This window comes from Pteropus alecto, unplaced genomic scaffold (assembly GCF_000325575.1).
Source record: "Pteropus alecto unplaced genomic scaffold, ASM32557v1 scaffold95, whole genome shotgun sequence".
Lineage (NCBI taxonomy): Eukaryota > Metazoa > Chordata > Mammalia > Chiroptera > Pteropodidae > Pteropus > Pteropus alecto.
Window position 1 is genome coordinate 2,969,974 of NW_006441071.1, and position 13,165 is coordinate 2,983,138.

General features: G+C 33.7%; 1 protein-coding gene across 5 annotated transcripts in view; it reads right to left on the bottom strand.

Moving 5' to 3' along the window:
- Nucleotides 1-555: 555 nt before the first annotated feature.
- The window catches only part of CNTLN (centlein), a 255,799-nt gene continuing 243,189 nt past the window's right edge, over nucleotides 556-13,165 (bottom strand). For all 5 annotated transcript variants that reach the window (XM_025051403.1, XM_006918351.3, XM_006918350.3 and 2 more), the window contains exons 24-26: nucleotides 12,938-13,123; nucleotides 10,378-10,455; nucleotides 556-1,252 (exon numbers count right to left, since the gene is read on the bottom strand). In XM_025051403.1, the coding sequence (XP_024907171.1) occupies nucleotides 1,151-1,252; nucleotides 10,378-10,455; nucleotides 12,938-13,123 (366 nt within the window). In that variant the 3' untranslated portion in view covers nucleotides 556-1,150. The remainder of the gene's footprint in view (nucleotides 1,253-10,377; nucleotides 10,456-12,937; nucleotides 13,124-13,165) is intronic.

The following is a 13,165-nucleotide window of genomic DNA, read 5'->3' on the forward strand; positions in this document are numbered from 1 at the left end:
AAAGCATTCTAAGTTTGTAGTCCACACATAAACAGATGGCAGGTCAATGACCTATGGGCCATAATTTGCCAACTTCTGCCTTAACTTCATGGGACCTATTCTAAGAATGGGGGAGGAAAAATTAACAAAAAAATAAGTAAGTGCACAGATAAAATATGTAATTTTGTTATAAAGGAAGTTAAATAGTAAGATGGCCAGGGAATGTGTCTCTAAGGGAACATACAAGATGAACTTAAATGGTGAGAAGGAGGCAGTCATGAAAAAAGCTGAGCACAGAGTATTCTAGAAAGAGGGAGTAGCAAGGGTAAAGACTGGAGGCAGGCACAAGTTTGGTAATTAAAGGAACAAAACAGTCAAGTGTGGCAGGAACATAGTAAACAGGTAAAATGAGGTGGGAATGTTTGGGAGTCTAAATAAGGATGATATCATTGTTAAGAATTAGACTTATTAGCTGATCATAGTAGGATCCAGTCTAATTTTATACACTGGGTTTGTGGTCCTTTGCTAATTCATATGACCATAAAAGAATTATGAATTTAAAAAAAGAGAGAGAGAGAAGGAGAAAATGTTTTTATTTTTGCCAAATAATTATAGGAAAATACAATATCTTCTATGTAATCCAGTATGTTGAGAACAGATATAGTTGGACCACACATTGTATTTTATTAAATGTTCGTCCTTTAGTTACGATGTTTCATTTCATATTTGTTTACAATACAAATGTCTTCCTCATTGGATGATTTAAGGCCACTTACAGCAGTTTTATGTAAAAAGTCGTTTCTTCATAAAATTTAAAAGATTAAATCCTTAGTTTACAATTTTTTTCTTTTTATATTCAGAATAATTTGTGTGTGCCAAGCTTATTTTAATTTCTTCTAATGCACTGGAAGAAAAATCATTTTTAAGTTTGCATTGATTTGTGGCAATATTTGTATTCAACAATCAAATGCTACACTATTTCCTTTTAAATGGCTATGTACTTAATTAGTTTCACTTGTTCAGCAATTACTTAGTTTCAGAGACTTCTTATTTTGATATTGAACCTGACTATTGATAGGTGGAGCAGATATTGTATCAGAATTGCAATGCATGTTTTCCAATCACACCACATAAAAAGTTCATATTTGAAAAAAAGTTCTCCATTGTAATATCATCTAGTATCTTTCATAATTGTGAAATACCCTTCAACTAGTTTATTTTTTTCATTTATTTTCTCCAGAACTGCTTCCAATAAATATGAGGCAAAAGGAAGCTGCAAGAGAAACACAGAAAAAAAAGATTATCAAAACTCTATATTTTCTTCAGTTCAAAACATACTACATACCATTAAACCATTAGAACTCAGCTGTCTGCAACTTTGCACCCATAGTGGTACCCTACTGGGTCTCTTTTCAACTGATCTTGCTGGTTAGTGTGGGTCATTTTGTCTTTTATAATAAAAATGATAAAAGAGCAGAAATAAAATGAAAAAAGATAAACACCTTATTGAACAATTCATGGTTTACTGACCATGTTAATGATGTAATCTGCAATACAAGCAGCTAAGCCATTTATCTTCAATCAGCTGATCAATAGCAGGTTACAGTCATCTCTAGGGCCCACATGCCCACAGAAGTAGTACTGTATGTTCATCACTCATAAAAGAATGAGAGAGAACTATCAATACACTTGTCTGTTTTAGAGTCGAACATCTTATGAGTTGTAGGATAAAATTTCAGAGGAAAAAAAATGGCAAAAGTATACCCATTGATCAAGTTGTTATAGAAGTTTGTTTGGCATATTAAAGTGTAATACACATGTTGCAAACTGCTGAGTTTATGAAATGTAGAGTATATTTTTACATTTCATAACATATAACTTTTCTAGTAAAGTTTTATTGTTCCCACTGCTTCATTGAGTTGCCTATAGGACTCCAACTCATGCAATTTGAAATGGTCCCACAATTACCTCTCATACCTCTATCTACTTCCTTTTATCTTCCTTCCCAGCTATGTAGTCTCACACAGGAGGTTTATAATACGAAGTTTATTAAGTCATTTCTTGGAGTTGTCCTTTTGATTAACCAGGGAAAGGCTACTTTTTTTTCCCTGAATATATTAATGAGAAGGCTTATCATGTCCAGACTCTTCCCTACAGAGAAATAGCATTAGGCTCTTTTTTATGCTAAAAGGACCATCGACGGTATCACTGGTCAGCACCTGACCAAAGACAGCCTGATGTCCTCTGTATGAATTGCTCAGCTGTGCTCAGCTCTGCTATGCTCAGCTAAGGTAATCACAATTAGCTAAACCAATCAGAATGGTTCATTCCCAAATCTGAACCGCAGAAAAAGAAAAGATTGGCAGTGAAGATAGACAGACAGACAAACAGACACATTCATACATACATACATACATACACACACAGACAGATTATGTAGGCCATGAAAGAGAAATAGAGACCAAAGCTAGTCCACAGAATTGCGTCACATCCTAAACAGCTTCTTAGTTTAACTTCCTTCTTATCTTTATAATGAACTGCCTTCTCCTTAAGGAAGTCTGAGCCTATGTCGGGACAAACTATATCTATAGTCTATGTCAGGAGCTTCATATATCTGTCTTACTGGAAACTGAACACTGTAGAAAGCATAAGAGAACCGAAGTATCACATTTGTTCAGTTTTAAGATATAGTTGAATATAAGAGACACACATTGACTTAAAAAAAATAACAAAAAAAACCCAGCTTCTTCTGGGGAATAAAACCCTACCACTTAAATATAGCCATACTGCACATGCATTGCAATTTCAGAAAGTGTAAATGTGGGGAAAATACATCTTAGAATCAATGAAAGAGAACATAGATTGGGTAGATTTACAACTGAAACTATACTTAAAATATGACATGACTTGGAAAGTGCTTTAAAAATTCACATGGTCTGTTTATTCATTTGCCGTAGTTTTCAAAATGCAAAACGTTTTTAAAACAGTAGGAAGACCAGGAGCTTAATTTCTTCTACTTTAGAGTCCAGATTAAGTGTAAATTTATTCCATACGAGAAGTTTAGAGCCAACTAAATTCTCACTGTATGATTCTGGAGGGCCAAGACACCTCAGAAACTCCTCAGACAGGACAGGATTTTAGAGTTGGATTGAAGGGGCAACCTGACTGGCCAACAGCTAAGATCCTTTCTCACTTGCACTATCAAATATATTTGAAACAACAAACCCAAAAAGTATGCTGCCTCAAGTTTCATTTTGAAGGGCCTGCGTGAGGGACTATGAAGTCCAGAAAGCCCGCGTGATTTCTTTCTTTCTCTTGAATCAAAAAGGAAAAGTGCAGTGACACAGTTTTAAACTCTTCAGTATAAGTGCAAAAATGAACAGGTCTTAAAGAGTTGATGCTGTGTGAGATCCCTTACTATGGAAATTCAACTAGGACATCAGAAAAACTATCAAGCATTTTGCTCCGTCTCTATACCGTAGTGGTGAAGTGGGTCTTCCTAGTCTTTCTGGCTGTTCCTGTTACAAAAGGTGATTTCTGGTACTGAAGGGATTTCCCCTGATTTCACACAGATTTTCGGCTTCTCTTACATGGAGACACCTTCAGATGTCTGCCTTCAGCAACTGGTAAGCCACTGACAGAATCTCAAATTTATCACTTAGGCTTATAAACTGTGGCTTCATTTAGAGGCATTGCTGCATAAAGGTAGGATATAAATGATGGTTGCAGATGTTTGAGAGCCACCTTGGGAATATCACAAAACCTAAAGACCATGACTGGAAAACACAGATAACCTAGAGCATCAGCACTAACTGGAATGTACTCTTAATAATATAAATTGAAAATTTCTGTGTTGAAAAGAAACAATTGAAATAAGGGTAACCTTTTAAATCTAAAGGACAAGGTTAACATGTTAATCATTTTCATTCTTGTTTTTGATTTGAATACTATTACCAAAAAAGATTGTTTTTAAAATACGAATCAAATTTAATATAGCTTGCGTCATAGTGAAAGTGAAGATATTAAATTTTATGTCTTATATCTGCTTTTACAAAGAATATGATTCTGTGAGACATTGAGAGTTTAGAAAGGCCAATGTAGTTTGATTATTATACAATGGTGGAAAATTTAGTATAAATATACATACATATGTATATATTTATGTATATACATATTATATATACATGTATATGGTACATACTTTTTAAAATGGATAGTATATACTTATTCTATCATCTTATAATTAAAAGATTGAACTTGTTAAAATAATCAAGAATGCTATCAGATGGAACAACTTATTTGTAATTTAAATTTTGCAATGAATTCTGAGCTCAGTTTCCCAAATGTTACATTTCCCAAGTGTTACCCTAGCACATATCTCACACATGCACATGTGCACACACGCGCACACACACACACATACATCAAAGTTCTGCTGAAAACACACACAGAGAAGGCTGTATTTGCTATTCTCAAACTTTGGTAAAGGCTATATTTTGTTTTCACTTTCATTCTTTCCCCTAATTTTTTCATAATGGTAAAAATACACATAGTATAAATTTACCTTTTAAATTTATCCACATATGTCTTTCTTTCTTTTTTTTGGAAACATGAAAGTAGGCTTGAAATTGTTAAATTAAAAAAGAAAAACCAGCAAGACTCTGAATGGAGAATTTTAAACTCTTGCTATTTCAGCTAGATGTGAGAAATCTGTGTGGGTGACTGAGCATGTGGATTTGTGTGTGTGAGAGAGGGTGAGTGTGTGTTTATGCAGGGTGTGTGTATGTGTGTGTGTTATGAGTGCAGCATAAAAAGCAACAGGGTAAATGTATCCAGCGTTGTAAGGAGAAACTTTCAGTAAACCTTCAGGCTAGAAGTTACTCTACAAAAGCCGGGAAGATTTATAAAACCCTTCTCACTGTCATATTGCAAGGTATTCTATAGAAGGTAAGCATATTTTGGAGAGAGGGTACTGGGGAAAGAGCCATTTTAAATTTCAGCATTTGCAGGATTTGAAGCAGCAAATAGGAACAGGGATATTTAAAGCTAAAGAAAAACCACAAGTCTGTATTCTAAATTCTCAAAAACTTAAGGTAGAAAAACATAATTTTTGATATTGTCTCAATACATTTTTACTGGACTAAAATGGACTGAATGAAATCCAGAAAGGGATTAGCAAATAACAGAAAATAAGGCAACAACAAAACAAAATCAAGACACATTTTCTAGCCATTCCTGGCTGAGAGTTTTTAAACGAATCTTAGTAAAGAACCATATTGTGCTTATAATTGTATATTATTTGTTTTAAATAAGCATATATATATATTCTAATATACACACCTATAATTCTGTTCAAGTTAATTATTTAATAGTTTATATGTTTTAACTATTTGATTATTATCCTCCATCCCCAGAAACATAAGCTCCTTAAGGGCAGTGGTTTTTGTCTCTCTTGTTCACTGCTGTATACCTAAACCTGAAATAATATCTGACACATAGCAGGCACTCGATACGTGTTTTTTGAATGAATTCGATAGCATTGGTTCATCATTATCTCTACTAATTATTTCCATTGTTTTTATAAAGTCCAAAATACAAAGGACTGTTTCAGATATTATTAAGACCTGAAAAAAAACCTGAATGACCTTTATTATAATTTTAATTTTGAGGATCAGAATGAGCAGGGCAAATAAACCGTATCTCTTAGAGGGCAAGGTACAAATAACTGACTTTGTTTGGATATGTGAGGAGGTAATATCTATTACAGTATAATAGAAGGACATCTCCTTATATGCCAACTTAAAGGAAAATAAATTATGAAATAAAATAATTTATCTCATTTATTCATAGTTATGGCCAGTAGACAGAAATTCAAATTCGAATGCATTTAAGGCATTCTCTGCTAATGCTGGTGACAAAGTATATGTAATATAAAAACTTTATGTCGAATTTAATTTTAAATGTATTCTCTTTCGCTTTCTTAGGAATTCATTTTTAAAATGGAGATATAATTCGCATAACTTAAAAATCACCATTTTAAAGTGTGTAATTCGTTGGTTTTCAGTATATTCGCGAGGTTGTGTGACCATCGCCACTATCTCAGTCCAGAATACTTTCATCACCCCAAGAAACTCTACACCTCTTAGAAGCCACTCCCCATCTCAGCTGGCAACCATGAGTCATTTCTGTCTTGATAGAGTCGCCTATTCTGGACATTTCGTGAATGCAGTCTCTTGAGCACGGCTTCTTTCACTTAGCATAAGGCTTACAAGGTTTTTCCATGTCATAGCATGTATCAGTTCTTCAATCCATTTTATGGCTGAAAACTAGTCCATGTATGCACACACTTCATTTTATTCATATGTTCATCAGTTGATGGACCTTTGGGCTGCTTACACTTTTGAGCTATTATGAATAATGCCGCTATAAACATTTGTGTAGAAGTTTTTGTATGAACATATGTTTTCATCTCTTGGGTAAATATCTAGAGGTTGAACTGATGGATCACATAATCTCTATCTTTAACTTTTTGAGGAACTACCAGACTGTTTCCCACAGGGACACCAGCACTTTACATTCCCACCAGCAATGTATAAGAGTTCTAATTTCTCCATGACCTCATCAACACTTGTTATTGTCTGTCTTTTTGATTGTAGCCATCCTACTGGGTGTGAAATATATATCTCATTTTGGTTTTGGCTTTGCATTTTCCTAATAGCTAATGGTGCTGAACATCCTTTCATGTGCTTATTGGCTATTTGTATATCTTCCTGTAGAAACATCACCTTAATCAGTTTCTTTTCTTTTTGTTGTTGAGTTGTAAGCATTTGAAATGTGTTTTTAAATAAATTTCACTGAGAAAAGCCATATAGAAGGCTGGGCTAAATTGATGACAAGTCATGAGTTCTTGAATATTGTTAATGAAACACACCTATTAAATTTTCTATGGCTTCAGTCATTGACATCTCCTTCCTCCCAAAACTCATTGACCTCTTTTGAACCCTAAAACTCTTAAAGGTATCACCATCTTTCTCATCATGTAGTGTATTAGATTCTCCCATCTTTGGCTTCTGCTTTCTGACCCCTTCCTCTAATCTCATTATTGCTATCGATTCAGTCACTATAATGAGGATCACATCTATCTCATCCTTTCTATTTTGATGGTGAGGGCATAACCAGGCCCTCACTGTCCTTCGACTAGATTACCTTCTTGCTCCTGGTCTCTTCTCCCTCCAAACCATCCTACATGCTGATCTCATGTGTCTTTCTAAAGCACAACTCTGATTACATCCTTCTCCTACTCGAAAGCTTTTATAGTTCTGTCTAAGCCCACTTTTCCTATCTCTATTTTTTTCTTTCCACTTCCTAAACCACAAAAAACTAATTGGAGGACGGGGGAGGTTTCTCCCATCCTATTATAATCATTAATTTGCTTTTTTTCTCTGCCATAAATTGTAAGTTTTTAAAAACACAGTAATATAAAAAGAGAAATTAGTTTTAAGAAAATATAAAAAGAGAAATGTTTTAAGAAAAAACATTTAAAGAAATTAGAAGGCAGCTAAGCCATAAAAAAATGAGAGCAAAAATCAGAAAGAAATTTTTCAGTGCGATTCTTATTACTAGGAATCTATGGGGATAGTGGTTAGGTGTAGATAAAGATCAAACATATAAAAGTACCAACTACATCAAAACTACTTGAAATACTTGAAATAGAGGACATATATTTGTTTTCTGTATTAAACACAGGTAAGTTAAGGTTTTAGAGCCTTTAGTTATCATGCACTTCTGGTTAATGGTAGCAGTAGGTATTACATTATTGTGCAGTCCCATAATGCCACATGGTAGAACAACTTTTTGTTTTGTGGTAAATATTTTATCAATATAAATTCTTAACAAAAGAATGCAGAGAAAATTTTCTTTAACAGAAAATTTTTGTGGCCTAATCTTTAAACAAAATATAAAACCACAAGACCAGATTAACTCCTATGGTCTCAGAATTCTATTATATAAAGCACTCAACACAGAGGGAGGACATAAAATGGAAGTTTTCCTATAATTTTATCTTCTAAATATTTTAATAATCAAATATCAGTATTGAATTAATTACTGTTTATTTTAGGGAATGTGCACAATTTTATCCCACAGTCTGAAGATCATGTAATCTCAGATACATGGAGCTGTATATGCCACAAATTAAATAAAATGTATGAATAAACATATCTACACTTTTGCCCACATAATCCTGTGAGCATAAGTTAGACTCTAAAAGAACTGGTAGACAAAGAAAACCTTTTTTAAAATTCAGGACAAATATAATTGCTGGAATTGAGAGAGAAGAAAAGTAGGCTTAAAAAGAGAGACATTTTCTATTTTATAGATTTTTCTCTTGGGCATAATTAGTATAAGTGACATTCAAGTGCAACCAATGAAGTTCCTATTTTTTCCTCACAAAATTCAAAGACATCAGCAAAACCACCTATGTCAGTAATAAAAATAAAAAGTCTTTGACTTTTTAAATGTTATCATACTGTCACAGTGGAATAAAATTAGCTTGAAAAATGATCTAAAGGCATATACTGCAGTTCATTATGTATACCAGCAACAGCAGCGGTTTCCCAGTGTTCATAAAGGCTGCTCCATTAAATTTACCTCCAGTCAATAATTAGGAGTCCACAAATAAACCTGGGCAATTAAATCAATACTGCCAGGCAATTATATTCCAGAGTCCAGGCTCAGTGGCACAAAAAGGCACTATATCAAACTGCAGTATTAAGCAGTCTAATGCCATTTTCAAGAGGATTTTTTTACACTAACTGGCCAGAATAAGCATACATCTAGATCATGAAGAATGTGTGTGTTTGTGTCTACATGTGTTAGGCAAAAAATCAGTTCTGGTGTCAATATAGCTTTAGTAAAATGTACTGAAGATTGGTTATTTTAACATTCATAAGTGATGATAAAATTTCCATATTGAAGGGTCATATTTACAAGTTAACATTTAAAAAATCATCAAACAGTTTACTTTTATTATTTTCAAACTGGAAAAAAACCTCTAAGTATCATTACTAAACTCCTTTGATCTGCCAGGCACTAGGCTAGGTACTGGTGCTAGGCATGCAATATGATTAAGAAGTGGCATTTTTTTCTCAAAGCAAGCTGTCACTGCAGGTGCTATATTCAGTATTTGAAAGTCTGCACTTAAACAACTTTAAGAAAAATATTGCCAATCACTTCTATTACTATTGAAGTAATTCTGGATATGGTTTCAAAAATATATAAAACTAATACTGAAAGTATAAATAGTTCATATATTATTTATTTATTCTTGGCTTTTCCAAAAGCATAGATATCTCTATTTGTTAATATACATGTAAGATAATTTCATTTAACATCAGCTTTTATTTTTGGTCTTTATACAGAAACATTTATGACTTTCCAAAACTCACAGGACAATATTTTTTTTTGCTATTTTGAGAAATATGTTTTAGCTGTTTTTATTCCAGTTCATTTTCAAAATAAACAATTAGGTTGAGCAAAAAGAACTATAATGAAAAAGTTTTAGAATACATTACATGTTGTCAGTGATGTCAAAACAAAAGCTGGCTATGACTAGAAAAGCAGGGTTCTCACCTGCCAATAAACTGCCCTTGATCACTTACAAGAGGGGCGCATCCCAGCAGACTATATGTGAATTAAAAAAATACTTGAAAGAGAAGAAAAAGTATCACACAGGTCACAGCAGCAGTCTCAATAGACCCCTCAGGGATTTCCACTCGTCTTGGCCTTGTCATCCTCTATGCAGCTTTCCACTCGGCCCAGAAAATGTCGATAGGAAAATGTTTGAGGGGCCTCTGGTGGAAATTTTTTCATTCTTTCTGCATTGACAGGATGCCAAATCAATATTTACTTCCCACTAACAAGCTGCTCGAGGTCTCAGTAGAAAATATTGTCGAGAATGCGGGAAGACACAGTAATAAACAGCTGTCTGGCTGTGAGGAAAACATGAATTGACTGGAAACAGGTCCATAGTAAAAGGTCACTGAAACCCATGAACTCCTCAGGTGTCCATATCAACTACTAACTTTAAAGACACATAATAAAGAATCTCTTTTCCTAAGAGGGCTGAGAGAATGGATCCTTTTCAGGCTAGCAAGCAAAGAGGTTGACTCAATAATTTAATTAATGCATTTGCTAAGACCCATGTTGGCTGTTTCCCAGGGCATATGCTTCATTTGTTAACTACAAATAGAGGGTTAACTTTCCTGTCTACCTATTGGAATATTTCTTTACCTAGTAAATAATGTGTAAGTGTTCACAAAAAATTAGACGTCTAGTACAACATAAGGCTTGGAATTTGTATCTGGACGTTTTCATATATAAAACAGAAAAATGAAATACCTGTCCTTCAAGAAGTTTCTGAATGTACAATAGCCATTCCCTGTCGTTTTCAGCATCTATCTTTGTCCTTTCAATTTCCTAAAGGAAGAAATAAAAACACTGGTGTTAATTGCATTTATATGAAGTTGATCATAACATTAGATACTGAATAAATCGAGATATATTGGTAGAATTAGATTCAACAAAGAGCAGCCTGGCCTGTCAAAATAGGGAATATTCAAATCCATGCTCTTTAATATTTAATTTATAAATAATTACAAGCCTATGGAAGATAAAGTTATATTTCCATATTCATAATAGAATTCAAGAATATTTTATTTTTGCCTTCACAGAGGAGATCAAGGTAGGGACTGAGGTAGAGGTAAAAGTGATTAAAATAAAATGAAAAGTAAGATGGAACTGTATAAAAGAATCATTTGCAAGTGACCCTTGTAAAATAATATAAAACCTTGTACTCAAAAATCTGACTTAATAGATAACCAAGGAATAATTGTTATAATTACATAGAAAACAGAACATGGCACATCTTTGGCATATTTAAATGGTTATTTATTTAAAATATCTAAAAATTAACTGATAGTCAAGGGACACTCTAACTTAAAGTGCTGTAAGTCTCTAAATATTTTCAACCCATCAATCATCAAGGTAAAATATTCTCAAAGTATAATATATTCACATGTACAGTTGATATTCACTAAACTCAGTTTACCAAAAATATGGACTTTTCGCAAAGGTAAGGGTTTGGGAAATGAACATTTGTTGAAATTTACTGTATGCCAGGTGTCAGGCGAGGTACTTCACATAAGCTATCATAGATTTTTACATGAGTTTACTAAAGTTCAATGTATAGTTTAAAGAACAGAAGTCAGGAGGTTGGGATCTGTTTGGGCTAGTCACTCAACTCTTTAGACCTGTGAAATATGCCGGGATTAGTCTAAATACACTCTGGTCTATAATTAAATCTAGTAAATATATCAAGGTGCACCGATCCTCTCAGAATAGTGTGCTTCTAGTAGAGCCCTTGCCTTCCAGGAGGACCTCCATTTAAGGTTGTGTGGCATGCACATTGCATTGCTGTATCCTCTGGCCCCAGACTGCATCTGCCCACAGGCAGAAGTGCCATTTCTTCACAGAAATGTGCCATCTACTCTTTGGGACTATAGAGATCCTTTCCTAATTCATACACTCAAAGAGGACAACTTTTTATAATTTGTCCATCAAGAAGAGTTGCTTTTTCTAACTGGTAAACCCAAAGAGGGAATCTTTTGAGAACATACAAAGGCAGTCGTCCTGTCTTCCAGAATATGTATCAGTGTTTGTGTTCACACAGGCACACACAAACACACAACCACACATGAGAGATTTTGCTGTTTGTTTTAAAACTCTTAGGCAACAGTGGAGGCCTTAACCTTAATTTTTTGTTATGTTTCTCATTATCAAAAAGTTTTAATTCATGTCTATAATAAGGTATAGTTAAAACTCTTGACAGATTCTATTATTTACTGTGTGTCTTGTATTTGTTACTACCTCTGATAATGCTTTTTGGTACTTCAAAGTTCAGAATTCAGTAGAAAGCCACAACCATTATGGATAGTTGCTGAAAATAGGAAACTGATAATTCACCATTCTATTCACCCACAGGATGAAAATAATCTCTGCAGGATTCTTTTGAACTCTTTTCTAAGAATTCTTGGCAGTTTAAAAACCTTTGCAAGTTGTAGATGTTCTCTACTTCAGAAGTACTTTGAGATGCTGATGGAGGACTGGAGAATATTCTCATACCAACATTTAAGTCTATCATTTCTTTCATTGAACAATTTTTTATTGGAATGCTACCAGTACCATCATCTCTTTAATACAATTAAAAAATGGAATATTCATGTATTAAAGTTCAGAGACAACAGTAGAACAGGATTAAATATCCTCCACAGATTTCACAGAAGACTGTACAAAGTGAGATCCTGCTCTTTATGAGGTAATAACTACATCAAAAATGCAGTGCCCTCCTCAGGAGATATACAGATGCTACTGAAGACTTATACCTGTATGCACATAAATTCACTCAGACAGGAGCATTTTACCCAATTTAAAGCAATAAATATATTTTTCTTTAACTTGATCAACAATTTTGAATTTAGCTAGGAAAGCCAATAGATTTACTACTTCTTAAAATCTCACATAGGAGGAAAAATCCTCAAATCAACGGTGACTCAGTTTAACTAAATTCATTCAAACTGGATTAATTAAAAATACTAGCTTACAAGATATGTGATTAAAGAAAATGGCAAAGATAGGAAAGGGTAACCGACATGAACAACAAACAAGCAGTTCTAAAGGTTATGTGGACTGGCTTATTTCTATATTCCACAGTTAAATTTTTCTAAAGGTTTTTTGAGTTGGTTAATACTCTTGATGTATCTTTCATTGGCACATTAATAATCTTACCTTCATTAATATTATCTTAAAGATGAAATTTTAAGAGTTCTAAAACAAAAAAAGACATGTACTTAAATTCAATGTGTAAAAAGCCCTTTATTAATAAATATTTAAATGATCTTACCATTTCATCTTCTGTGTCCAATATTTCCTCTAGATCTGACCGTGAAATGTTCAGGATAGAAGCTGCCAAGGTCTGGGCTTTATGGGCTGAGGTTTTACAAGCGTCTTTACTTCTCTGCATTTTTTTAAACTCTCTGATTTGTCGCCTTATCACATGGACGTCAATCTGTAACTCTTTGACCAAAGCCTGTAACATATTGGAAAGAATGTGGGCTCATATGGAAGTAAT